General features: G+C 40.9%; 2 protein-coding genes across 5 annotated transcripts in view; one reads left to right on the forward strand and one right to left on the reverse strand.

The window, feature by feature from the left end:
• Positions 1-12,031, reverse strand: part of LOC100758500 (apoptotic protease-activating factor 1) — a 75,346-nt gene extending 63,315 nt beyond the window's left edge. The window contains exons 1-4 of one of the 3 annotated variants that reach the window (XM_027392614.2): positions 11,456-12,027; positions 9,215-9,392; positions 8,900-9,089; positions 7,312-7,509 (exon numbers count right to left, since the gene is read on the reverse strand). In XM_027392614.2, the coding sequence (XP_027248415.1) occupies positions 7,312-7,509; positions 8,900-9,089; positions 9,215-9,352 (526 nt within the window). In that variant the 5' untranslated portion in view covers positions 9,353-9,392; positions 11,456-12,027. Of the gene's footprint in view, positions 1-7,311; positions 7,510-8,899; positions 9,090-9,214; positions 9,393-9,978; positions 10,305-11,455 lie in introns of those variants that run through there. The other 2 variants (XM_035450327.1, XM_035450328.1) reach the window with 2 other exon arrangements.
• A 225-nt stretch (positions 12,032-12,256) lies between these two features.
• On the forward strand, positions 12,257-27,159 carry Ikbip (IKBKB interacting protein). Of its 2 annotated transcripts, none has more exons than XM_027392617.2 (3): positions 12,257-12,542; positions 18,060-18,177; positions 26,300-27,159. In XM_027392617.2, the coding sequence occupies exons 1-3, from the start codon at positions 12,373-12,375 to the stop codon at positions 27,047-27,049; spliced, it is 1,038 nt and encodes a 345-aa protein (XP_027248418.1). In that variant the 5' UTR covers positions 12,257-12,372; the 3' UTR covers positions 27,050-27,159. The 2 variants fall into 2 exon arrangements, with proteins under 2 accessions (XP_027248418.1, XP_027248417.1); XM_027392616.2 differs by lacking the exon at positions 26,300-27,159 and adding an exon at positions 19,755-22,740 and having other exon boundaries at positions 12,262-12,542.
• The last annotated feature ends 651 nt before the right edge of the window (positions 27,160-27,810 follow it).

Consider the following 27,810-nt stretch of genomic DNA (forward strand, 5'->3'; position numbering starts at 1 on the left):
AGTGGACTGGGGATGGGCTGCAGGGGAGGCAAAGGAGGACAGGAGGAGGGGTGGGAGGGAAAACTGTGGTTGGAATGTAAAGTGAAATTTAAAAGAATAAATAAATGACAGAGAGAGAAAGAGAGAGAGAGAGAATACTATTTGGGGAAAACAAGAAGACAAGCAAAGAGACAGAGAGGCTAAGGACAAAGGATGTATGAGAACAAACACAGACTATCAGGATATATACATATGAAAATACACAGTGAAGCTCATTAGTTTGAGCTGGGGCGATGGCGTGGCAGGTAAACATGACTGCTACACAAATCTGACAACCTGAACTTGATCCCTGAAAACACAGAAAGGTGGAAGGAGAGGGTGGATTCCACAAAGCTGTCTTCAGGCCTCCACCTGTGGACTGTGGCACATTTGAACCCCCAAGCACACATGAACACACTAATAAATATTTTTTGTTTTAAATCATAAGGCATAGTAGGCCATACCTTTAATCTAAACTCAAGGTCAGCCTGGTCTACACAGTGAGACTCTGCCTCAAAATAAATAACTCATTAAAAACAATTTTTAGCCAGGCGGTAGTAGTGCATACTTTTAATCCCAGCACTTGGGAGGCAGAGGCAGGTGGATATCTGAGTTCGAGGCCAGCCTGGTCTACAGAGTGAGTTCCAGGACAGCTAGGGCTACACAGAGAAAACCTGTCTTTAAAAAACAAAAGAGAATAATAAGAATAGTAATATTTTTTAAAAGAAGCTCTATTTTGTGTGCTAACTAAAAGACAGGTTTAAAATGAAAAAAGACAAGACTGAAAAGTCTGGTTTAATTGGTGCATATCTTAGGAGACAGACAAGAAATCCTACCCCTTTACTTGCAGAAACTTCCAGAAGTTCTCGGCTATGATGAAACAGTAGGTCCTATAGCTGTGCTCTGTATGTGTATATTTGGAAACACACTGGAAATAGTTTTAAAAATTTACTCCAAGCTGTTAAGCAAGATTTAGAATTTAGGAGACTGGCAAACAAAGAGAGCTTTTATGGGTGCTAGCTAAGCACTTGACCCACTGAGCTAGTGCAGCCATCTTATTGGGTATTTCTGAGACAGCAACCCAGTCTATAGCCCAGGTCAGCCTCAACTACCCAACCCTCTCACCTCAGATCCTGAATACACCTCCACATTTACCTTAGTTTTACTTCTTTCTAAACAAAAAATTCTACTTTTATAATACCTAAGCAAATTTTTAATTATAAAAGGATGTGCTTTCTACTTCGATTTTTAAAAAATTATCCCAGGATTTAAAAAAAGTAAAGTATCTTAATGGAGCGGATAAATTCTTCCCCATTTAAAACCACTTTCCTAGGTTAAAGCAAGCCTTCTTATTCTAAATTTAAAACTACATTTGGGAAGTATAAGCATATGCAAGAAAAAAATAAAAGCCATTTATTTCAAAAAGAAAAGTAGACAAATATATTAAGTGATCAACTAACCTACAAAAATCTACCACTACAGTAAAGCATTTAGTTAAATAATAAACTACATTTTAGCAAGAATCTAAACATCTGAACTATGGGCACAAGAGGGAGCAATTTAGCCTTGAATGAAGTTTATACTTCTAATTCATTCAAAGAAACTTATTCAAAAACTGCCTTTATTCAAAGGAGAAAAAAAGGTCCCAGTCTATTTTCACATAAGGTTTTTCCTGGTAGCAATTAATAATCTAATAGCATCAAGGGAATCTTGAAAAGGACAGAAACAAGTAAGTAGGCAGGCTATGGAGAAAGCTCCCTTATTGTAAAAACACAGCATAGGGCTGGCAAGATGGCTCAGTGTGTAAACACCAAACCTGACAACCTCAGTTCAAACCCTGAAACCCTCATGGCGGAAGGAGAGGACAAATGATCATGGCACACACACATCTGCACACATGCAAATAAAACACACACACACACACACACACACACACACACACACAATACTGTAATTGTTTTAAAGATACACTGACATTTTCCATGTGTTGTGTGTGTTTGTGTATGAAACAGAGTTAAACTTTCAAAAGAAAACTAGTTTCTTTAAAAATGTATAGACAGGCAGTGAAAATCTGATCACTTGGATCTCACAAAAGTATAGGAGGAATATGAATTAAGTTCACATGTAAGAAAGATTTACCAGTGTATCTGGGATTTTTCAGAGTAAAATGGTTAGGAACTAGGGAGATGGCTCTATCGGTCAAGTGCTACACAAGCATCAAGCAAGGGGACCTAAATTTAATCACTAATTTAATCAATAACACCAATGTTAAAAAAAAAAAAAGCCAGTTGAGAGAGGATAGAATGGGGCATGCTTAAAAATCTATGGAGAAAAGGAGATCTCTATGACTAAGTGGCCAGCTAGCCTAGCTCAGACATTGAGTTCTAGGTTCAGTGAGACACCCTGTCTCAAATATAAAGCAGAGAACTGAGGAGGATACCTTATGTTGACCTCTGGCCTCTACAAGCGTGCACACACACAGTGGTTATGTTACACAATGTTTTCTGAGCCATTAACCCCCTAAGTTTTTATTCACTTTTAATCCCTAAAATTGAAAGTTCATCATAATACAGAGCAACTTAAAGAAGCTACTCTTTACATATATATTTTAAAGAAACTTTATCATGAAATTGAAATGAAAACTTATTTCTTAACATTAAAAGAACTTAAGCCCATTTTATCCTGAAATATCTTTAGTGACCAATTCTGCAGTAGTTTGCTCAGGGTTTTATTTTACTTTGTTTAGACATGCTCACTGTACAGCCTTGGCTATTCAGGAACTCACTATGTAGATTAGACTGGCCTTCAACTCAGAGATCTATGGACCTCTACCTCCCAAGTGCTGGAATTATGGCATGCACCACCACTTCCAAGCAGCCAAAGAGGTTTTAAAAATCATTCCAAGGTTCTAGAGACTTTCAAAGAGCTAGTAAGTCCCGAGAAACTTTTCTTATAGCAGGAAAAAAAAACCTAAGAGCTAAGACTGGGCATCCTGTCAGAACTGCCATCAATAGTGTTAAGAAAGGGTAAGAAACTAGAAACTAGATCTTTGTGCACAAAGATAGTGCCCTAGGCTCTATCTTTCCAATCTCTTCCAGGCCTATTAAACTGTGTGATGGCTGATTAAGACTTGTATTTCTAAGTGATCACAAAGTCAGAAACCATATCTGGATCCCTACAAGTGTTAACAAATAGAACTCACTGAAAAATAAAGGTACCAGGCTGGAGAAATGGCTCAGCGGTTAAGAACACTGACTGTTCTTCCAGAGGTTCTGAGTTCAATTCACAGCAACCACACAGTGCCTCACAACCACCTTGAATGAGATCTGGTGCCCTCTGCTGGCATGCAGGCACAAGATTGTATACTAAATAAATAAATAAATAAATACTTCTTTGTTTAAAAAAAAAAAATAAAAAAATAAAAAAAATAAATAAAGGTACCAGTGAGACACACAGGCATTTACAGCCAAATCTGGAGGCCTGAGTCTAGATTCCCCGGCCCGGAATCTACATGACGGAAAGAGAGAAGAACCAACTCTCACTGTTCTCTGTCCTTCACACAAGTGTCATGGCATGTGCACTCACATATGAACACACACAAACAGGCACACACGCATAAAAAAATATGTATTTTTAGGAATTATAAAAGAATGGGTGAAGTCAACCACTGGGGCAGTTGTACATTTATTCCTGATGAATAACACGAGAACCTTGCCAAGCATATTTAAAACCCTCTTCTGTCCAGTATGTCTTTTACCTCTCCACTAACCATTCACTGCCCTTCCTACTTCCCTACTCCTCCATCCTTAGTCTGCCTAGCAAACTTTTATTCTTTCTCTAAAATTCAACTAAATGCCATCTCATTGAAGAAACCCACCCTGTTTATCCTCTTCCTCTAGAAGTGAGTACCTTCCTTCTAACTTTGTACCCTGTATTAGTTCCGGATCTCTAGAGGAACAGAACTTATAGAATAAAAATGTATATTTTTTCATTATACAATGGCTGTCTACCAATGGAAGAGCCAAGAATCCTGTAGCTGTTCTGTATGTTGTCTGTCCCCCTACTAGACTATGAATGAATCCCTCAAATGCACAGCCGTCTTTTTTTTGCTCTCCCATGCCCAAAACTGTCAAATATTTACTGTATACATGAATACCTAAGGAAAGGAAAGTCAATCATTGGATGATAAAGCTACCCTTAAAAAAAAAAAAAAAAAAAACTCCACTAGTTGTAGGCAATTCTCGGGTTTCCTTCTTGGGAATACACAAGGTAGATGAGTTAATTTTTATTTTTCATTATTATGTGTATCTGTGGATGTCTGAATGTGGATTTGTGGGTGTGAATGTGGTGCCAAGGAGAAAGTAGAGAGCACCAGATGCCCTGGAGCTGCAGTTACAGGCAATTCTGAGTCACCTGACATGGGTGCTGGGGACTAACCTCAGCTTCTCTGGAAGACCAACAGCCATCTCTCCAGCCCCAGAGTTTTTATTAATGATAAATAATTACAGCTGGGGAATGTAGCTCAGTTAATAGAGTGTTTGGCTAGCAGGCATGAAGCTCTGGGCTCAATTCTTCCCAACCCTGCATAAACCAGATGTGGTGGCATATGCCTGTAGTGTCAGCACTCAAAAGGTAGAATCACACAGAGTTCAGAAATTTAAAGTGATCCTCAAATACATAGAGAATTTAAGACGAGCCTGGGTTACATGAGATCTGTCTCTCCTCTGAACTCCACCCCACCTCACCCCCAAAAGAAAAGGGAAAAAAGATAAGTAACTAACAAATAATTATAGAAAAAGGGGGACTGAGTAGACGGCTCAGAGCTAAAAGCACTTGGTACAGCAGGAGGATCTGAATTCAGAGCCCAAACACCCATGTAAATACTAGGTGGTCCAAGTGACTCCTTTATAACCCCAGCACTCAAGCAGCACAGACAGGATCCCTAGAGCAAGGTGGCTATTTATGCCCACTTAACCAATGAGCTCTGGATTCTAGTCAGAGACCCTGCCTCAAAATATAAAGTAGAGACTGATCAAAGAAAGCAACCAACGTCAATCTCTAGCTTTCACATACATGTATAAACTCAAATGGAGGGGTACACATGCATTATGTACCTACACACACAAACATACATATATACATGCAGCACAAATATAAACATGTGCTGGATAGTTTTATGTCAACTTGATACAAGCTAAAGTCATCCAAGAGGAGGGAACCTCAAGAAAACCACCTGGCGTTGGTAGCACATGCCTTTAATCCCAGCACTCGGGAGGCAGAGGCAAGCGGATCTCTGTGAGTTCGAGGCCAGCCTGGTCTCCAGAGCGAGTGCCAGGATAGGCTCCAAAGCTACACAGAGAAACCCTGTCTTGAAAAACAAGAAAGAAAGAAAGAAAGGAAGGAAGGAAGGAAGGAAGGAAGGAAGGAAGGAAGGAAGGAAGGAAGGAAGGAAGGAAGAAAACCCTCCATAAGATGGGAATGTAGGCAAGCTTATAGGGCATTTTCTTAATTAGTGATTGATGTGAGAGAGCCCAGCCAATTGTGGGTGGTACCATCCCTGGGCTGATAGTACTGAATTGTATAAGAAAGCAGGCTGAGCAAGTCTCACGATGAGCAACCAGTAAGCAGCACCCTCCATGACCTCTGCATCAGCTCCTGCCTCCAGGATCCTATCCAGTTTGAGTTCTTGTCCTGGCCTCCTTCAATGGTGAACAGTAAATGTAAGCCAAATAACCCCTTCCTCCCAAAGCTGCTTTTGGCCATGGTGTTTCATCACAGCAGTAGTAACCCTAACTAGGACAATGCATGAAAAGAAAAAGGAAAAATAAATAATTATAGAAATGGAAGAACAGGTGAGAGAGATCAGAAGGTAAAGGTGCTTGCTGCCAAACTTAAGGACTTGAGTTTGATCCTGGGAACCGATATGGTGTGATTCCCACAAAGTATCCTCAGGCTTCCAAATACGTGCTGTGGCACACACCCATATGTTTTTGCACACACATATACATAACACAATTTTTATTTTTTTAATAAATGGAATTAACTGTTTAAATTAATACAGACTACCAAATACATGTGAAAAGTATTCACCAGGAAAGTCACTGACAGAAATGAGTTTCTAAGACACTCTTCCCCTACAGCACTGCATGTCAGAATAAAAGGTGCTAAGTTTATTCCTGCCTGAAAGGACAAACCTTTCTCAATCCTACAACCCATTACCATTACGATGCTAGAAAACTAGTTATTCCAGTGACACTGTATCTTCTGACGCCATTGGGAGACAAGCAAGCTGCACAAACCTAATTTCATACTCCCATGTTAGGTAAAATCATGGTCCCCTAAAGATGTCCACAAAATGGTAAATATTTTACTGTACAGACTAAAATAGAGTTAGCGAGTCTGATAATTAAGGATTTGGGGTGAAATTATCCTGGATTATATAGTAAACCCAGTATGATCACAGGACCTTCATAAAGAGGGGAGCAAGAAAGTCAGAAAACAAGGTGGTCAGGAGGTGGTGGTGAACATCTTTAATCCCAGCACTCGGGAGGCAGACAGGTAGATCTCTTCAGGTTAACAGCTAGCCTGGTCTACATAGCAAGTTCCAGGACAGCCAGGGCTCTGTAGAGAGACCCTGTCTCATAACAAACAAACAAAAAGAATGGGCTGTAGTAGTGCCTGCCTTTAATCCCAGCACGTGAGAGGCAGAGGCAGGTAGATCTCTGTGAGTTCAAGGCCAGCCTGATCTACAGAGTGAGTTCCAGGACAGGCAGGGCTACATAGAGAAAAGCTGTCTCAAAAGAAAAAAGAAATGTGAGGAAGAGGAACAAGAGATGTAACTCAATAATAGAATGTCTGCCTAGCATGTGAGGGGCCCTGGATTTGATCCCTAGCAGCTATGACCCACCCTCAAAAACACAGAAGAAACGGAAGACAAAAGCAAAGCAATATCAAAGAGATACAGGCAAAAGAGAAAGACTTGATGCTATGCACTACTGGTTTTGAAGATGAACTGTGAAGTAAGGGAATGTAGGCTAAATAGAAAAATCAAGGACAGAAATTTTCCCAAGTGCTTCCAAAAGGAATTCAGTCCTAACACTTTGATTCCAACCTAGTTTAAAAGAAAGAAGAAAAGAAACTTAAGACAAGAAATGCATGTTATTGAAAGTCACTAAATTTGTGGTAATTTGTTAGCAGCAGCAACAGGAAAGCCTAAAAGCAACAATAACTAAAGGACTCCAGTGTTCAAATAAAACAAAATCTTGAAAAACAGTGTTGCAGTATCAGACGTACCTTCTAAGAGGGAATGATCTCGAACAGCTTCCGCAGCTAATACAGACTTCCCACAGCCTGCCATTCCATATATGGTGACCCACCCTGCTTCACCATTCAATTTCCAGAGCTTCTGTTGAATTGCATTTACCAGCTTCTTTCTAGTAACGAAAACAACTGGCCGCTGTGGTACTCCACCTTCACACAGCACAGTCCTTACTGAAATCCAAAACAAGAATAAATGAACAAAACTTCAAAGAGACTACTTTTGAGTAATCCTGTAAAAACCCAGATAATCAAGAATGATGCTTAGCCTCAAAATTCCCAAGACAAATATCAAAATATGATTAGAATATGAACTTTACCCTTCCCATGTCTCATAACACAAAGAACAAGAGTAAGCATATATTCTTCAAGGTCACTGCACACAATGGAAGTGTACATCTATCCCCACCTTATACACACTATTATTCCCTGATCCTCTAGCCTCTTTTATCTATATTGAATACTGGGAAAGATCAAGGGTATAGAGTTCACTCTCTGAGTTTGCTTATTATGTGCAAGGTCAAGGTTGTGGGTTTGACCCCAAGCACCACAAAAAAGAAAACGGGGAAAGGATTAGGGCAACAAAATGTTTCAATGGGCAAAGGCACTTGCTGCTAAGTCTGATGAACTGAGTTCAACTCCTGCAAGTTGTTCTCTGACCTCTTCTTGGGCCTCATACCCCTATACCTCACACTATAAATAAATGTGTAAAAAAAACAAAAAAGCAGGGCTGGAGAGATGGCTCAGAGGTTAAGAGCAATGACTGCTCTTCCAGAGGTCCTGAGTTCAATTCCCAGCAACCACATGGTGGCTCACAACCATCCGTTATGAGATCTGGTGCCCTCTTCTGGTGTGCAGATATATATGGAAGCAGAATGTTGTATACATAATAAATAAATAAAATCTTAAAAAGAAAAAAACCCTAAAAAAAAAAAAAAAAGCAAAACCCTTTTTAACACTGGAAAGAATATAGAGGGAACAATGTTTCTGGAGTTCCTTTCAAGAACATAGACTTCTGGGCTAGAGAGATAGTGGCTAATAGCACTGGCTGTTCTTCTCGAGGACCTGGATTCCATTCCCAGTACCCACATGGCAGCTCACAACTGTCTGTAACTCTAGTTCTAGAAGATCCAGTGCCCACTTCTGGCCTCTAAGGATACTAGGAATACACATGGTATACAGCATACATGCTGGTAAATATGCAGACACACAAGATGAAAGTTTAAAAAAAAAAAATTTACATTTCTAAAAAGTTCTTTTCCTGTCCTATAAACTCTCTATATAACACACAAATAAAGAAAATAATTAAGGCCCTACAAATGTTCTTAATAGCTCTAAAATTTAGAGTTCATATGCTACTACCTCATCAGTAAGCAGTTCACTGGACAAGAAAAATGTATAACATGAACACAAATAAATACTCAGACTTGAACTTAAAATATTTTTTGCACATTCATCCTTCAATGAACTGAAATACACTTTCCAGCTGTTTAACTACAATCAGACCTGCAAGCAATATAGCCATGATGATGACAATGTGACACAAGTTATCAGGGATACAAACCAAATGAAGTTATTCCACCATCTGTGTCTTTGCCACTGGAAGAAGAAAGGAGTGGAAGGCCACTATGAAGAAGGGCAGCAAGGTCTTTATATCCCTCATGTAGCAGAGCATTGTAGAATGAAATGTAGGCACAATTATCTTTATTAAGTATCATCTTAATTAAAATAGCTGCTCGTTGATATTGAGTGGTCTGAAAAAAAATAAAACTGTAAAAATATAGCAGGGAATATATTTGCAGCACAGATTAGTGGAGACCGTTGCAAGTTCTGAGAGTACTGGGAATTTTAAAGAAGCACAGAAGGCCGAGGGCTTCACCTGACTTCTCACTTTTTCCTCCTCTGCTACCGTTAAAACGCTGTCACTGATCATGTGGTCCATGATGTAGGATGTTTTGATGTCCTTTTCCAGAGCTTCTCTATGCTGAAGCAAACAATTCCGGGCCTTTGCATCCATTGTCCTTCAGGTTTTTTCTCTCTTCACTGTCAAACATGAGCTACAGGCAAAGTGTCAACATATTTGTCATGACAAGGAATCAAGAAATATGGAAAAAAAAAAGATTTATTCATTTGTTTGTTTGTTTATTTATTTATTTATTTTTGCTTTTCAAGACAAGTTTTCTCTGTGTAGCCTTGGTTGTCCTGGAACTCACTCTGTAGACCAGGCTGGCCTCAAACTCAGGGATCTCAGAGATCCACCTGCCTCTACTTTTCAAGTGCTAAGATTAAAGGTGTTTGCCACCATCACCCGGCTTATTATTTTTAACTATGTTTATATTTAAAATGGAATACTACATAGCCATTTAAAATTAGACAGCACATATCTCTATGCAGTGTATATACTGACAAGGAAAGGTGTCTCTGACACTGCTGATTTCAAAAAGAAACAGAACCCCAAATAAGACAAAATGTGTTATATCTCAAAAATGTATAAGAATATGCTTAAAGTTTGTTTATCAAAGTGTTTGGAAGACTGAGTAGCAAGATTTCAACTTTCTTCTTTTGCAATTTTATAGTGTCCTTTTTTTTTACAGTAAAAATTCTTCCTTTTGTTAAGTTAAAGTTCTGAAAAAGTTACCATACCTAATTCCTCATGTTTTAAAACTTGTTTGCTTTATCCAACCTACAACCGAGTGGAATTGCTGATTGAGTTCTCAAAGTAGATGTCAGCCCCAGATCTTCATTAGTAAGCACATACTCACAGAGCCACAGGAAATACCCTCTGATGTCATTTCTTGGACTACAGTAACAAAGAATAATATTCTTTACAGAAAGATATTTTCATTTCTTAACAACTTCCCTAAAATATAGTGAAAATTATTCCATGAAAATCCAGTTCTGAATGGGTTTCCATGAAACCCAAGTTCGAAAAACATCTAACAGAATTCCATCCAATGTATTAAAAGTGTGAATGTCTTAGTCTTAAACATTCCTTCAATACATGAATACATGGTGTGTGTGTGTGTGTGTGTGTGTGTGTGTGTGTGTGTGTGTGTGTGTGCGTGTTGCTGGGGATTGAACCCACTGACTTTTTTTTTTTTTTTTTTTTTTGGTTTTTCCAGACAGGGTTTCTCTGTGTATCTTTGGAGCCTATCCTGGCACTCGCTCTGGAGACCAGACTGCCTCGAACTCACAGAGATCCGTCTGCCTCTGCCTCCCGAGTGCTGGGATTAAAGGCGTGTGCCACCAACGCCCGGCACCCACAACCTTATTTTGCATGGTGGGCAAACAGTCTACTACTATTGCTACAGAATTCCAGCCCTCTTTCAATAAATATGGAGCCCTTCCTGAGACTATAGAAGATTAACTCATCCCTGAAGGAATTTACAGTCTAGTAGAACAAAAAGAGAGGTAATCAGAATATGACTGTCCTAAATGCAAAACCAGATATAGGCACAGAGTAATTAGAAAGCTCTGCAGAAGGGTATCATTCAATTTAAAAAAAAAAATCCTTTTATTTAAAGTCATCAAATGCAGCACTTGTAAAAATAAGAAAGGCACCTGCTTGTGCTTGTCAAGGTTCACAAAAAGGAGTGGAATGAAAATAACTGAAGAAACCAACAAAAGAAAAAGAATTAGAAACAAGACTATCAGTTTCAATGTTAACATTTTTAGTCTCAACTGACAGTTGTGAAATTCATTCTGACAAAGGGTATTAGGTTATGTCTAACAGTTAAGCAAAACCACACTTCGGCAACTAATTTCCAATTTTCTCTAACTTTATTAAACTCAAATATGTAAATCTTAAACACGTTTTTCAAACTTTACACAAACTGAAATGCTATGGGCAAAATTCCCAGTGCCACACCTCTTGAGGCCACATCAAAAGAGAAAGTCAAACTGTTCGGAGATACAGAACACAAAATAAAGGCTGTCTGTCTAGGAAAACAGCAATAGTGGTCTACTTCCTCCTTTGATAATTTCTCTTCCTGGTACAGGACCAGGATGGTTATCAAATATCCCAAGTCCCCTGATCTTCAGTCCCTGAGATCTACAACAGAACTAGCAAAGAAACTGTCTGAGGGGGTGGGGAGGAGTGAGGGGAAGAGTGTAAACTTACCCAAGCCTTGGCACCGGGGTTGTTGTGCAGGGACGAGTAGCCCCGGGTGGGTCAGAGCTGATAATCGCTCGCCTTAGGCAGTCCGGGCTCCTCTTCCAGAGGCCCCGCGCCCCGGGCAGGTCCTGATACCTCAGGTTCCTCACCTGGGCATCGGCCGCTCGGGGCGCAGGGGGATGCCCGGGACTTCCGAGGGGTGGCGAAAAGGTGCTCACCTCGGCGGGCTGACCCCACCGGTTGCCTCGGGCCGCACCCGAGGTACCTCGACCCAGAACACAAAAGCACGGCCACTCCGGTCGCCGCTTCTCCCCTCCGGCGGGAGCTGCCCGGGCGGAAAGCGGGCGCCGCTCGGAGCGCTGCTGCAACTATCTCCGATCGTCGCCGGTAGCTGGCTGCACCCACCTCACGCTGCCGAGGCCCCTCTCACACCCTATTGAGCACGGAGAACGCCGTCTGGTCCACTCGCTACCTCCGAGTCTCCGCCTCAGGCCCGCGGAGCGCTCAAACACCGCCGGGCCCGCCCAGTCCGGACAGCGCGCGCGCGTGTCCACAGTCAGAGGGCCGGCCACCGCGCGTACCCCGCCCGGCGCGTGCCCGCAAGTCCCCGGAGAGCGTCTCCACATGCGCAATGGGGCGGGGCTAAGACGCGGGGGCGCGCCCAGACGGACGTGGCACGTTCGGCCCCGCCCTTCTCATCACGTCCCGGCAGCCTGCGCGCGCCCGCGAGCTTGAGTTCGCGAACTCGGTCTAGTAGCGGAACCCGGAGGCGGGAGGCGGGGCGAGACGAGACGAGGGGCGGAGCCGGCTGGTAGGCGGGGCCCATCCTGGGAGGTGGGCGAGGCTCCTGAAGCCGCGCTGCAGCCACGTCCATCGGTACCCCGGTAAGGCCGCCCGGCTTGGAGATTTTCAGGGTGCCAGACATGTCCGAGGTAAAGAGCCGGAAGAAGCCGGGGCCCAAGGGGCCTGCCGCTGAGCCCGAGAAGCTGAGCGACGGCAGGAAGAACCCCGAGGCGCGGGGCGGCGCGGGTTGGGCGGACCCTCGCACCGGGCTCAGCCTGCTATCGCTGGCGGCGTGCCTCGGCCTGGCCTGGTAAGTGCTCGATGCCGCAGGCGGTGGGTCGAGCCTCGCGTGGGCGCCAACCCACTCTCGCTTGAATGCGCTCCTTTAACTCTGTTCTGCCAGCATGCTCCTGTCGATGCCCCCGAAAGTTTGGGAAGGAGTCACCCGAGACTCGGCCCACGCTTTATTCCGCGCCTGCTGTACACACGCCACAGGTTTGCACATAGCTAAAAACCGCTACTTCCCGTCCACTCTGCAGCTTTGTGCCCACAAAAAGCACACAAGAGAAATGTCTGCAGCCTAAAAAAAAATAACAAGTTTGTTGTTGGTGAGCAACAAATGCTCATGAGTCTTTCTCCTATTTAGAGCAATGTGCCTACATTAAAACTGTAGTCCTTTTTTAAAGATTTATTTTTATTTATGTATGTGTGTCAGTGTGTATGTGCACCTGTGTGCAGGTGCGCAAGGAGCCCACAAGAGGGTGTCAGATCCCAGGAGCTGAGGTTGCAAATAGTTGTAAGCCACAGACATGCATGCTCTTAACATTCAAGCCGTCTCTAACCCGGAGACTGTAGTCTTAACTCCTAAGTAACAGGTTGAATGGTATGTAGCGCTGTAAAGGACACTTGTTCTCACTTAAGCCTAAATATTCATAGTTTTCAAGCCAAGCATATATTGGTGATGCATTAGTGTAATATGAAATAATCTTTAAGTAAGACCGATTGTGTTCTTCCATATTTCTTAGGAATAACCTACTTCATCTTCATAACAAGACTGATACCTTATTACGTTTTTCATCATCAATAATTTAGTAAGAGAAACTCAGAAGAGACTCTAGATATCCTTCAGGCTAGAATATTTTTGATGCTAGTACATTTCCATTTTAGTTTACTGGTAACACTCCAAATCCTGGGGTTTTGGAGGGTACATGGTTTGTTTGGTTTTTTTTAATTTATTTATTCTGCCTGCATGTGTCTCTTCGTGCCACAAGAGGGCGCCAGATCCCACAATAGATGGTTGTGAGCCACCATGTGGTTGCTGGGAATTGAACTCAGGGCCTTCGGAAGAGCAGCCAGTGAGTGCTCTTAACCTCTGAGCCATCTCTCCAGCCCAAGTAGTTGGGTTTTTTTGAGACAGGATCATAGGTAGCCTAGGCTGGACTGGAACTCACTATGTAGCTCAGGATCATAGGTAGCCTAGGCTGGACTGGAACTCACTATGTAGCTAAGGATCATATTGAACCCCTGCTCCTCCTGTCTCTACCTCCCAAGTTCTAAGATTACAGGCATTGGCTACCATACGATGTTTGAATATTGGTCTGTTGGGTTTTTGGGTTTTTTTTTTTCTTCCGGTTAATAAAAATTTGTTAAAATGAAATGGGGATCATTGTTCTCTTTTAAAAGAATTTTATTTAATGATGGTATTAATATTTGTGGAAGATATTAATTTTGATCCTGAGATAATAAATGTGTTGGATTTGCAGTTTTAAATAAACTACTCATGCCTTAAAAATGTGTGAGCTTTTTTAAGGAAAAGAAGGCTTGTTACATTGTAATATAACTGAGTTGGTTCACTCTAGGGCAGTGGTTCTCAACCTGTAGGTCACAGCCCCTTTGGGGTCACATATTAGATATTTAAATTATGATTCATAACAATAGCAAAACTATAGTTATGAAGTAGCAATCAAAGTAATTTTATGGTTGGGGGGTCCCCACAACATGAAGAACTGTAATAAAGGGTCACAGCATTAGGAGAGTTGAGGCTTTATAAAAATGGTTTTAGCTGCTAAATTTATTAATGTAGTTCCCATTAATTAGAGAAAGCCTCATAATTCATGAAGTAAACTATATCACAAAGCATTCAGCTTTTCAGTAACTCTATTAGAGTTCAAAAAAATTTTCAGTAGGGCCAGCAAGATGACTTATCTGGTAATGGCACTTGCCCTGCAAAGCCAAAGAAGACCTGAATTTCATCCCCTACAGCCACACAGTGGGAAGAAGAGAATCCAGTCCTAAAAGCTATCCTCTGACTTCCATGCCACCACCTGACCTAATTCCCTTTCTATCTTAACTTATATTACCAACCCAAAACTATTTTTTAGACCTCAAAACATTTTCTTAGATAAACAATTTAAGCCTTTATGTCTCTCAACTTTACATACTTTAAACGTCCTTTGTAAAGTTTCTCTTCTGAATTTGGTAACAAGGAAAACTGTAACTGTAACGTCTAATCTTCAGCCCCAACACAGACCCAAGAAGGATCTATTTATTACCTGAGTAAACAGGAAGTGCATAGTAAACAACTTTCAAAAATATAGAAATGACAAAGACATCTAGCTACCTGAACCCAAGTTTCCCCAGCAACATTGGGCTATCCATCTTCAGCCTTACAGACCTAGAATATTTGACAGACTTTTCTGTGAAGCAAGAAGTTTGAAGGACTGTTGTACCTTGTCTTGGCAAAATTTAGCAATCGCTTTCTTTTGTGCCCTGTTTGTCCAATTTGGACAGCATACTGTCAGCAATTAAGGCAAGGGCACTTTATTGCCCAGTAGCTAACTTTGCCACAACAAAAACAAACTCTATTTGGAGGTTCTTCAATGCCCAGCATCCTTTTTTGAAGTAAATTGGTACTGCCAGGAGCAGACGTGTCTCATTGTCATGAAAGCCTTAGGTTATTGACACATGTTAAATGCCATATTCTGAAGGTGTCTGAAGTGTTTAAAGACCACCTGTCTATCTAAAATATATCTCTATTTAACCTTTAAAAAACGTATCTAACACAACTACAAGTTTGATTATTATAGATGACTAACGACTAACCTGTATTTCTTAATTATACATTACATATTTTAAATGAGCTGCATAGGTACAATATCTTAAGAGTAGAAATATATACAGCTTAACAAAAAAACCTTAATTTGTTTAAATATACAAAAATATGTTAAACAAAGAGTAGAAACATATAGTGTAACATGAGACAAATATTGGGATTCAAGCTGAGAGTCAGATAAGCAAAGCAACTTGCCACTAGCTCTTTCCTGTACCTCAGACTGAAATGGCAATCCTGTTTTCACCAAGCCTCAGACTGCGGTCCTAGACTGCTGCCTCTCCTCAACTTGGCTAGAGACAAATTCTCTCATGAGACCCTTTTCTTCTTTTTATACCTCCCTAGTGCTGAGATTAAAGGCATGTGATCCCAAGTGCTGAGATCACCTTTGTGTGAGCTGTTTCTCTTTAGGACTGGGTCAGTTTTGTGTAACTCAGTTAGATCAGTCTGCCTGTCTCCTGAGTCCTGGGTTTAAGAGTGTGTGCCACCAACACCAACCCTATGGCTAGGTAGTATGGTGGCTGGGATTAAGGGTGTGTATCACCACTGCCTGATCTCTATAGTTCCTTGCTGGCTTTGCATCCTGAACCCTCATGAAAGCTTTATTAAATCATAAATAATATATCACCACAGTATAGAGTATGTTCTAACAAAAATAACCTTAAATTTGTATCAATATACAGAAATCCATACCAATGTAAAATATGGTCTACAGAGTGAGTTCGTTCCAGGACAGCCGGGGCTACACAGAAACTTGGTCTCAATGAGAAAACACACACACAGAGTTCTCTAAAGCACAGAATTGTTAGGATATATATATGTATGTATGCATGTATGTATGTATGTATGTATGTATGTATGTGATAGATATATAGATATATATATAAAAAATGTGTGTGTTTATACATATATACATATATATATATATATATATATATATATATAGTTTGTTAGACTGGCTTATGGATTGTGTTCTGGGTAGTCCAGTGGCTGTCTCACAACAGAAAGTCTGAGAATACAGTGATTGTTCAATACTTGAGACTGGATATCTCAGTAGTCTAAATGTGGCACTGAAACACTGGAGGATTCCTAGAGAGATGCTGGTCTATAGTCTACATTGGAATCCTAAAGAAGCTGAATTTAATACCAGCCTCAGCAACAGAATAGATAAACTTGTCAGAAAGCAGGCAAAAAGCAAAGTTTCCATCTTCCATAACCTTTTATGTGGGCTGCCACCAGGAGTGGCCCAGACTTAGGGTGAGTCTCCCTCCTTCAAATAAACTGATTAAGAAAATCCCTCACAGGAGTAACAGAAGCTTGGGTTTAGTGGATTCCAGATGTAGGCAAGTTGACAACCAATATTAGCTATCATACACACATTCACAAATAAATAATAGTGTGCTTTCAGAGAGTTAAAATGTTAGAATTAAGGCATGTGAAATGGCCCAAGGGTATTTACCACCAAATGTGGTAAGTACAACCTCTGGGGCTTACATGGTGGAAGGAAAGAACCAACATCCAAAGGTTGCCCTTAGACCTCTCCTCACCAGGAGTGGTATAGGTAACCACACACATAGTAATTCCTCCAGAAGAGCAGCCTGGTGCCCTCATCCACTGAGCAAGCAATCTCTCCAGCCCAAGGATAGCTTTGGTTTTGTTTTTTTTTTCTTTTTTGCTTCTCTCTTTACTATTTACCAGATGAAGAGAAAACTCCTGTTTTGTTTGCATATGTGCTGGCTTCAAACCTGAGGTCTTTGACATGTCAGATAAGCACCCTACCTACCACTGAGCTATACCCTCTGCCCTGATTTCATTTTATGTGTAGGTGTGTGGGTGTGTGGGTGTGCATGTGAGTGCATGTGCATGTGTGTGGAGGCCAGAGGTCAACCTCTATCATCTCTCTTCAGAAGCCAGCAACCTTGTTTTTTGAGACAGGGTTTCCCACCAAGATCTGCTATGGCTGACTGGTTCTCATGTGTCTGCTTTCTTGACTCTGGGATTGCAAGGGTATAACCAAGCCCAGCTTTTTATGTGGGTGCTGGGGATCATTCATGCTCAGGTCCTCATGCCTACATGACAAGCTCTTTACCCTGAGCCATCTCCCTATATATACCCCTGAGCCATCATTTTAGAATGACGTCTACAGTATACCTATGAGCATATGGTTGAGTAGAACCAAATACAGTTTTTACAGCCTGCTTTACTATTCTATCACTTGAACAATGGCCCTCTTCTGTATTTTTATCTCTTTATAACTTTTTCTATAGACAGAGTCTCATGTCACCCCAGTTGGCCTTTAAGCTTCAACTATGTAATGGAGGATGGCCTTGAACTTATGGTCCTCCTGTCTCTACCTCCCTAAATAATACAATTACAGGCAAGCATACCACAGTCTGGATGATAGTTTGAGGGGCAATAGCTTAGTAGTGCTGGGGGTTGAGATCATAGTTTTTATTCCAAATAGTTCAATCCTGATATCTTCCAAAATATTTCTTTTTTGTACATCTATTAGAGATGCCACTCGGCCTCACTCACTGAGCTATGAACCCTGAAGAGAGGCAATGTTGACTCATCTTTGCATTGGGTCAATCCCATCCCCTGCCACACAGTAGGCCACCTGAATGGTAAACTCAGCTGACAAGCACTGCAGCGGCCATTTGAGAATTCATATTGTTCTTATCAGAAGTCAGTGATAGGCATTATTTTCTTCTTTTCCAGGATTGTATTTCAACAAACAGAAAAAATTTCCAAGATGGAAAACCAATACCAGTTACTGCAAATAGAAAGCAGAGAGTTTCAAGGACTACAGAATAAAATCAGTTTAATTTCAGACAAGGTAATCCATTAATTTACTTGCTTGGGGGAGATGCACTCATCTTCACTACTACCATGCTCACACTTTAGGTCAAAGCTTCTTTAAACTCTCATTATTTTAACTCCTACGTGGGCTTCCTATTTCTTGACATTCTCCCCAAAATCCAAATTAGTTCCTGGAAAGCACTGAAAGTATGGTTGCTCTAGCTGGACATGTAGTACACACCTTTAATCCCAGCACTCTGTAGGCTGAGGCAGGTAAATCTCTGAGTTCAAGGAGAGCCTGTTCTACATAGCAAGTTCTAGACCAATCTTTGTTCAGATGGTCCCAGAAAGCTATTGCCATACTGAATTCCCTTGAGGGATTCCTGCATCTCCATTATTTTAGATACTGACTCAGAATATCATCTTCCATATTCATCAAGAATGTGATCCTGGGTGCTTCAGACACATATCAGTGGTTAAGAGTACTGGCTGCCTTACCAGAGGACGTATGTTCAGTTCCCAGCACCCACATGGTGGCTCACTGCCATCTATAACTCCAGTTCCACCATGCCTTGTTCTGATGTCTGTAGCACTGCATACACACAGTGCACATACATACATGGCAGCAAAACATGTATGCAAATAAAATTTAAAATGTAAAAAAAAAAAAGAAATGTGTTCTTTGTACTCTTGATATTTGGGACAAAAACAACCACAATAAAAATATAAGACATGGTCTCTTCCTGGAAGGAATATTACATAGTACTTCTGGAATACTGTGCCCAGTCACTGACGTCTGAGTCAGGACTATGCCTGAGGACTTCCGTATGTTTCCCCTTGTTGTAGTGCATGCAGAATGCTTTGCTTCCTAACTAAGTTGCTGCAGGCCAGAACTGTGTCCTGTCTCAGGACAGTGCGGCAAACATTTGATAGCTTAAATAATTATTCCTGGGTCTTTTCATAATCTCTAAAACTCTTATCCATATGAGGGTAGAGACTAGTGAAGTCCATGACATGACCCTTCCAAATATCCCAGCCCATTCTAAGAGATCCTAGAGGCTTATCCTGATCTGCAAATAAACACTGCCATTTGAGGTAACTTGTCTCAACTACTTTTATAAGAATTCATGTTTGCTTTTTTACAATCCAATTCTAGTTCTTTCTCTGGAAGAGGTTAGCAAAAATAATAATAATGATTCAGTCAGAAATGTCAAAAATCACAGGATTTAGGAGAAGTAGCAAATTTTACACTGTTGCAGTTTCCTGAAAGCCAAATAGCCATAAAAATGACATCTATGTTCCTTTCCATTTTCAAGAAAAAAGAAACTCCAGTATACTTCAAAAATGTTAACATTTCTTTTGCTGTGCCCTCATGAAAAAGGTATGTTAAATAACTAGGATTATGAGTTAAGTATACATTTTTCCAACATAGGGCTACTCTATTAAATTTGTCAAAAACTAATAGTGATAAATTTTCTGTCCATGTGATTCTGATGTAGTTAAATAATTTCGGAATTTGAACCTTGTATATGTTATGCTCCTGATTGTTAAAAAAATGTTTCTCTAATATAAAAGTGATTAAGTAGCTCGGGATTGTTTGTGTCATAAATGCAGCTTGAGTCTACTGAAAGTATCCTGCAGGAAGCTACAGCATCCATGGCTTTGATGACCCAGTTTGAACAGGAAGTATCTGGACTCCAAAGATCCATACATGACATTGAGAATAGTGATGAGATGCTCACACAAAAGATGCAAAACCTTAATGAGAAATTCCAGAACATTACAGATTTCTGGAAGAGAACTCTGGCAGAAATGAGCGATAATACAACCATTTTCAAATCAGAAGCAAAGCATATACATTCTCAAGTTACCATGAAAATTAATTCAGCTGAGCAAAAAATGAAATTGCTCACCAAACGGCTAAAAGATTTGGAAGACAGTACACTACGAAACATCAGAACAGTAAGCAGGCAAGAAGAGGAAGATCTTCTCCAAGTAGAGGCACAGCTCAGCTCTGACACAAAAGCAGTTGAGAAGCTAGAAGAAGAACAGCACTCACTCCTAGCCAGAGATGAAGATCTGACCAATAAACTTTCCAACTACGAACCCAAAGTTGAAGAATGCAAGGCACATTTGCCAGCTATAGAAAATGCAATCCACTCTGTTCTCAGAGTGTCCCAGGATCTGATGGGGACAGAAAAGAAAATGGAAGACCTTACTATGCAGATGTTCAACATGGAAGATGATATGCTAAGGGCAGTGTCTGAAATAATGGAGATGCAGAAAACCCTTGAGGGAATTCAGTATGACAATAGCATATTAAAGATGCAAAATGAACTGGTTGTTCTAAAAGGGAAAGTTCACGATTTCATAGCATATTCAAGTGCAAAGGAAAAGGAGACTTTGGAGAAATATAACCTAGAAAATAAGGGAGCTGGTGACCATTAGGTCCACTGCCCATCTCTTCCTGGACTCTATTACTAAGTGGAAATGGGTCAGCTGTACAGTTCCACTCATTTGCCCTGCCCCACTTTCCTAGAGAATAAGCGGAGGATGGGCCACAGGGAGTGTACACATAATCAAACGTTTATCTTTTAAGATTGAAAACTGATTTTCACCATCTTGAAGAGAAATAGTTCTCCTGGGAGGTGGTGGCACACACCTTTAATCCCAGCACACAGAGGCAGCAGCAGGTGGATCAAGGCCAGCCTGGTCTACAGAGGGAGTTCCAGGACAGCCAGGGCTACACACACAAAGAGAAACATAGGCTCAAAAAAACAAAAAAAAAAAGGAAAAGAAAAGAAAGGAAGACAGAAAGAAATAGTTCTAAAATATATATTGTTATACATTTTAGACAATATATTTAATATTTACATGCCTTTCCAATAATTAATAGACATCATTATGAATTATCTTTATTATACTAGATAGATAGATATATAGAGTGAGCTACAGATACTGTAGCAAATATTGAGACCATTTACATTTCACCATGTGACCCTAGTTTTCTGTTTTTCAAAGCTATGTCTGTTTCTTATGCCTTTTCTGTCACCTGTTCTTGCAGTCAGTTGATAACACACCTGCCTCTGCCAGTTATTTATATTCAGACAACCAAGTTCATAGGAATTTTATGTAAAATAAAAGGTAATATGCCTGCAGGAGAGCCTGGGGGTTCTTCTGTGAAGAGGTAACACCACATTCTGAAAACCATGGCACCTGGCAAGTATTTTCCTTTTTGCAAAGGTTCTAAACTGTGTTACAGATACTTAGAAGAAGTTTAAAATGTAAATATGTTCTTACTTTATCCTCAAAAATAGCCTTTTCTATTAACTGGTTATGCTTTGAAGTTTGAGCTCACGGAGTACCTTTGTGAACCTGGACTTTAATTTCTGAAGTTTGAACTATGTGACACTAGAGTTTACTAAATACAACCAAGAGATACTTAAAAATATGTCAATAAGCCTGAGCCTGCTTTAAAGATAAAACAACACAACAATAAATTGTGATAATTATGACATATTTGTCATTATTTTAAAGATTCCCCAACTTATGAAACTCAGTTTGTTTTACATACTGATTTTAATTTTTAAAAAATGAGAGCTGGAGCTAGGTATGGTGGCACATGCCTTAAATCCCAGCACTCAGGAGGCAAAGGCAAGCAGATCTATAAGTTCAAGGCTACCTGTCCTACATACTGAGACTGTCTCAAAAAATAACAATAATAATAAGGCTAGGAGAGAGAGAGCTCATAAGTGAAGTGCTTGCTGTGAAAGCATGAAGACCTGACTTTACCCAGCTGACATAAAAGGCTGTGGCTAGCAGTGCTACCTGTAATACCAGCACCGGAAGACAGAGAAGGGTACAAATGTTACATGAGAAAACTGTCAAATATGTGTCTCTTTATTCCTTTCCTAAGAAATTTGCAAGCTGGGCAGTGGTGGCACACACCTTTAATCCCAGCACTCAGGAGGCAGAGGCAAGAGAATTTCTGTGAGTTAGAGGCCAGCCTAGTCTATAGAGAAAATGCCAGGACAGCCAAAGCTACACAAAGAAATTCTGTATAGAAAAACCAAAAGAAGAAATTTGTCCTGGGGCTGAAGCGATGACTCAATGGTTAAGAGCACTGGTTGTTCTTGCAGAAGACTTGGGTTGATTCCCAGCGTCCACATAATGGCTCATAACCATCTGTAACTCAGCTTCCAGGGTATCTGGCACATTCTTTTGACTTCTGCAGTTACCAGGCATGACATACATGCATGTGGTGCACAGATCATATGCATAAAATAATTATAAATGTTTTTAATTTCCTATTTAACAAAATTGTCATTGGAGAGATCTAGATACATTAACTGAATCTTCCTTTGTTTTGTTGTTGTGTGTTTTGGAGCTTTTTATTTTATTTCTGAGACAGGCTCTCAATATGTAGCTCAGACTAGTCTTTACTCACCATCTTTCTACTTCTACATTTCAAGTATAGGGGTCACAGGTAAATGTAATGGCCCAGGCTTCACTTTGTTGTGCTTTATGAAAATTACTATTTTCTAATACACATATTTTGTATATCTGTAATTGATAATAAATTTTATATCAATTGCTTTTAGAGAGTACTGTCCATTTATTTAAAAATTTCAGCACAGATAAAGCAGTTTTACAGCTAGGCATGGTGGGGCATGTCTGTAACTCCAAGTTGAAGCAGAAGAGTCCAAGTTCATGGCTAAGCTGGGCTACATGGCAGGACACTAACAGCAAAAGCTTTGCAGAAAGAGAGGCTGAAGAGATAGCTCTGTGGTTAAGAGTGCATGTTGTTCCTGCAGAGAGCCAGAGTTCAGTTCCCAGCAGCTGCATAAAGCTGTTCACAGTCACCTATAATCCCAACTCTAGGGGATCCAGTATCCTCCTTTGGCCTTCATAGGCACTGACTGCTTTTCCAGAGGACATGGATCCTATCCCAGCACCCACATGGCAGTTCACAACTGTGACTCCAGTTCCAGGGCATTCTGTGCTCCATTCTGACCTCCTCAAGCACCAGACATGTACATGGTACATAGACACACATGCAGACAAAACACCCATACACATTATATAGTAAAAAAAAAAAAAAAAAAAAAAAAAGATTGTTTGAATTACAGGAGGGGTTGGAGATATGGCTCAACTAATAGAGTGTCTGCCTAGCATTCCTGAAGCACTGGATTCTATCCCCAGCATGGAATAAAACCAGGCCTGAACACTTGGAAGATGGAAGCAAGAAGATCATAAATTCAAGGTCATCTTCAACTACATAGAGCGCTCAAGGTCGGCCTGGGCTGCCTTAGACTCTGTCTCTACATGCGCACACATACACACACACACACACGCACGCACGCACGCACGCACGCACGCACGCACGCACGCACGCATACATACACACATGCACACGTACATACGTAATACATTCATGCACACACATGCATACACACACACACACGTACATACACATGCACATATACAATACATACACACACATACATGCATACATACACACATACATACATACATGCATACACATGCATGCATACATATACACATACATACACACATGCACACATACATACACATGCATGCATGCATGCATACACACATGCATACATAGATACACACACATGCATACATACATTCATTCACCAATTTAAAGGGATAGCTAGGGATGTAGCTTAGAGGAGAGTACCTGCCTATCACATGCAAGGTCCTGAACTCCAGCACGGAAAAGGACGGGAAGGAGAGAAGAGGAAGAAGAGTGTAGCAAAAGAAAAAAAAAAAAAAAAAAAAAGGCTTTCACCATTTCTAGTCTGTTAGCACATTGCATTGAGTTTCCATTTTAGAAGTTAATATTAAATCCTTTTCCAAGCCACTAAATGAATCAAAGCAGCTCCCTAGTGACCCAGCCTCCTAAGAGTGAGCTCTTTCTAAGATGTCTTAGTCAAGCCATACTATTAAGCTATGCTTACTCCACACAAGTAGATACCTTAGCTAATGACAGCCTAGTGATAAAATAGACAAAAGAGAGCCTTCTAGTCCTCTCACCCAGGGGAAGATTCTTAGCAAATAAGTGTATTAAAAACTGAGATCCCTAAAAATAAAATATTTTATAATTGCTACTTGATTTCCTTCCTCTTTGTAGCTACTCATTAATGTTGTGCTCCAAATAACCTTATCACAAACAGACTTCTCTATCAAAAACACATTCTGGGTCACCTACTCCACCAATCATTGACAGAGCATAAAGCTACTGAAGACAAAAGTCAAATATACACTGAAGCCAAACATGTGATGGAGCAAAGAGGGAGACTCGCTACCTTGAATTAACTGGTCTAACTCATTTCAGCAGATCACCGTAAACCTTCTGTTACAGTCACTGCTTTTTTGTTGTTGTTGTTGTTTTGTTTTGTTTTTCAAGACAGGGTTTCTCTGTGTAGCCTTGGAGCCTATCCTGGCACTTGATCTGGAGACCAGGCTGGCCTTGAACTCACAGAGATCCGCCTGCCTCTGCCTCCCGAGTGCTGGGATTAAAGGCGTGAGCCACCAACACCCAGCCAGTCACTGCTTTTTAAATCTGCATTCAAAACACTATTCTGGCAACCAAGGATATAGATCAGTGGATAAAGCTGAGAACGTGAGTTTGGATCCCTACCACCCACATAAAATTTGGGTGTAGAGGGGTGTAGATGGTTCAGTGGCTAAGAGTGCTTGCAGAGGATTCAGATTTAGCTCCCAGTACCCACATGGAGACTCACAGCTCCCTGTAATTCCATTTCCAAGGCATCTGAGGCTCTGGGGTCCTGATCTATGTAGTATACCCAAACTAACACAGGTATACACGCATGAAAAAAAAAAAACTTTTTTTTCAAATATTGGTAAATTGGATATAGAGGGCTGGAGAGATGGCTCAAAGGTTAAGAGCAATGGCTGTTCTTCCAGAGGTTCTGAGTTCAATTTCCAGCAACCACTTGGCAGTTCACAACTATCTATAATGAGACCTGATGCCCTCTTCTGGCATTCAGGCATGCATACAAACAGAACACTGTATACATAATAAATATTTTTTAATTGGGTACAGAGGGTGTGTCTGGAATTCCAGCTCTTGATGGAGACAGGATGAACCTAAGAGCCTCCTGGCCGGTCAATCAAGCCAATTGTTGAGCTCCATGGTCATACAGAGACTTTGTCTCAAAAAATAAGGTAGTGCCATGTGTGGTGGCACAAGCCTTTGATCTCAGCTCTCAGGAGACAAAGGCAAATGGATCTGGTCTACATAGGACATTTCAGCCCAAAGGTACATAGTGAGACCCTGTCTCCAAAAAAGAAAGCAAGGAAGGAAGGAAGGAAGGAAGGAAGGAAGGAAGGAAGGAAGGAAGGAAGGAGTGAAGAGCAATAGTAGAAAACACTTGAGACACACATTGACTTCCAACCTACACACAGAAAAGACTGAGCATATTACATTTTTTCCTTAGATAGTATGTGAGCCAAAATAATCTCCAAAAGGTAACTGAGTAAGCCAGTACAATCTAAGAATGGTGACCCACCAAAAACATTGAAGAAATGAATACTCTAGAGAAACACCTGATGTCTGAAGGTTAGACTGTATACTGCATACCTTATGAAAAATGTTTTCAACCTTCATGCTTTCTTTTTGTTCCACATCTTTTTTCTGAGTTTCTTACCAATCTGCTTCCAAAACTAAATAACAAACACCCCAAAATGAGAGACCGCCCTGATCCTACTTGCGTGTAACATGCAGCATGAGAAGTTGTTGAATCAAACTGCTTTCCTGTCAGTAGAGAGCTACTGCATGGAGCAGGCAGAGGACAGCTCTGGGGAGTTTGCTGTCTCCCTCTACCATGTGGGTCCCAGGGGTTAGCAGCTTGGCAGCAAGCAGCCTGATTCTGTCTCCAACACCACAAAGAAAGAAAAGCCAGGAGTGATGGCTGTCATTTGTAGTCAGGCTATTCTGGAATAGAGTCCCCCAGCCCAAGGCTGACTCTTTCAAAGCTGTCTTTCACCTTATGCTTTCCCAAAGAGCAGTAAGTCAAGAGGAAAAGAAGAAAAAAAACATGAATTTTAAGTTGAATTTTAAATGTCAAGTTTGACTAATTTAATCACTGTGGTATTATATTTCCTTATAGTATCAGAAATGTGAAGCTCTCATGGAACAACTAAAGGCCTTTCAAATAATGACTCATCTAAAGCTCCTGCAGGAAGAAGTTCATGAGATGAAACTTTGGTCTAGCAGGATAACTGAGAAACATGGTGTATTGAACAACACAGTAACAAGCCTTTCTCAAGATATTATGAAAGTAGACCAAGGTACAACTTCCACAGCGAAAGATGTGGGTCTCAAGATTACAAGTGTGAAGACAGACCTGCGCCGCATTTCCGGTTTAGTAACTGAAGTCACATCTTTAACAGACTCTGTGCAAGAACTGGAAAATAAAGTCGGAAAAGTAGAAACGGCCACAGTCGAAAATATAGGTGATCTTCTCTCAAGTAGCATCGACCGAACAGCAGCGCTCCGAAGGACTGCAAGTGAAAATTCCAGAAGGATCAACTCAGTCACCAAGAGGCTATCTGAGCTTCAGGGGGATTTCGACAAGCACTCAGATAGATTTTTAAGCTTGGAAAGTGACAGAGCTAAAGTTCTGAAAGCAGTGGCTTTTGCCAATGATCTAAAACCAAAGGTATATAATCTGAAAAAGGACTTTTTGCGTCTGGAACCACTAGTAGATGATTTAACACTACGTATTGGAAGGCTAGGTTCTGACTTAATTCAAAGAGAGAAAGAAATTTCTTTCTTAAAGGAAAAAATATCTAATTTAACAATAGTCCAAGCTGAGATTAAGTATATTAAAGATGAAATAACACGTATTTCAGATTAATTTGCTATTATTTAGAAGTAAGTTTTTTAAAATTATAATTCTGTTATGAAAAGACTGACAATTGAGAATACAGATATTTTAAAATAAATTCCATTTTGTTTTTGATACTATTTTGCCCCGTAATATTTTTTTAACTTATTTATATGTATGTGTGGTTGTGCGGGTGGGTGCCTGTGCAGGCCAGAGAGTGTACTGGATCCCCTGGAGCTAGAGTTACAGACAGTTGTGAGCTATCTGGTGTGGGTGCTGGGAACCCAGTGGGCCTTGGGGAAGAGTGGCCAGCACTCTTAACCGCTGAGCTATCTCTCCAGCCTCCAGTAATAAACTGAAACAGACTGAACATTTGAATATTCAAAAGAATTGTGGTGGAACTTGTGTCTCCCCCTGGCAGACACACCTCTGAGTCTATTTGTAGGAGGGCATTTCCAGAGAGGCTTAAGTGAGGTAGGAAGGCCCACCATGAAAATGAGCCCTCCACGGGTTGGATCCTACACTGAGGAAAAAGAGCGGAATGAGTGTAACACCAGCACTCATCTCTCTCTGCTTCTGGGCTTCACACTTCTGCTAGTTATGCCTTTCCTCCTGAACAGACTGCACCCTCAGACGGTGAGCCAATATAAACCTGCCTTCCCTTTTGTCAGGTTTTTTTGTAACAGCAGTCAAAGGAGTAACTCTGAGGCTGCCCACCAGCAATGGGAAGCTTGACAGGGCAAGCTCTGACCCTTGCCTATCTGGCAGCCAGGAAGCATATGTGTATTGGG

The sequence above is a fragment of the Cricetulus griseus genome (genome assembly GCF_003668045.3).
Source record: "Cricetulus griseus strain 17A/GY chromosome 1 unlocalized genomic scaffold, alternate assembly CriGri-PICRH-1.0 chr1_0, whole genome shotgun sequence".
In the NCBI taxonomy this organism is placed as follows: domain Eukaryota; kingdom Metazoa; phylum Chordata; class Mammalia; order Rodentia; family Cricetidae; genus Cricetulus; species Cricetulus griseus.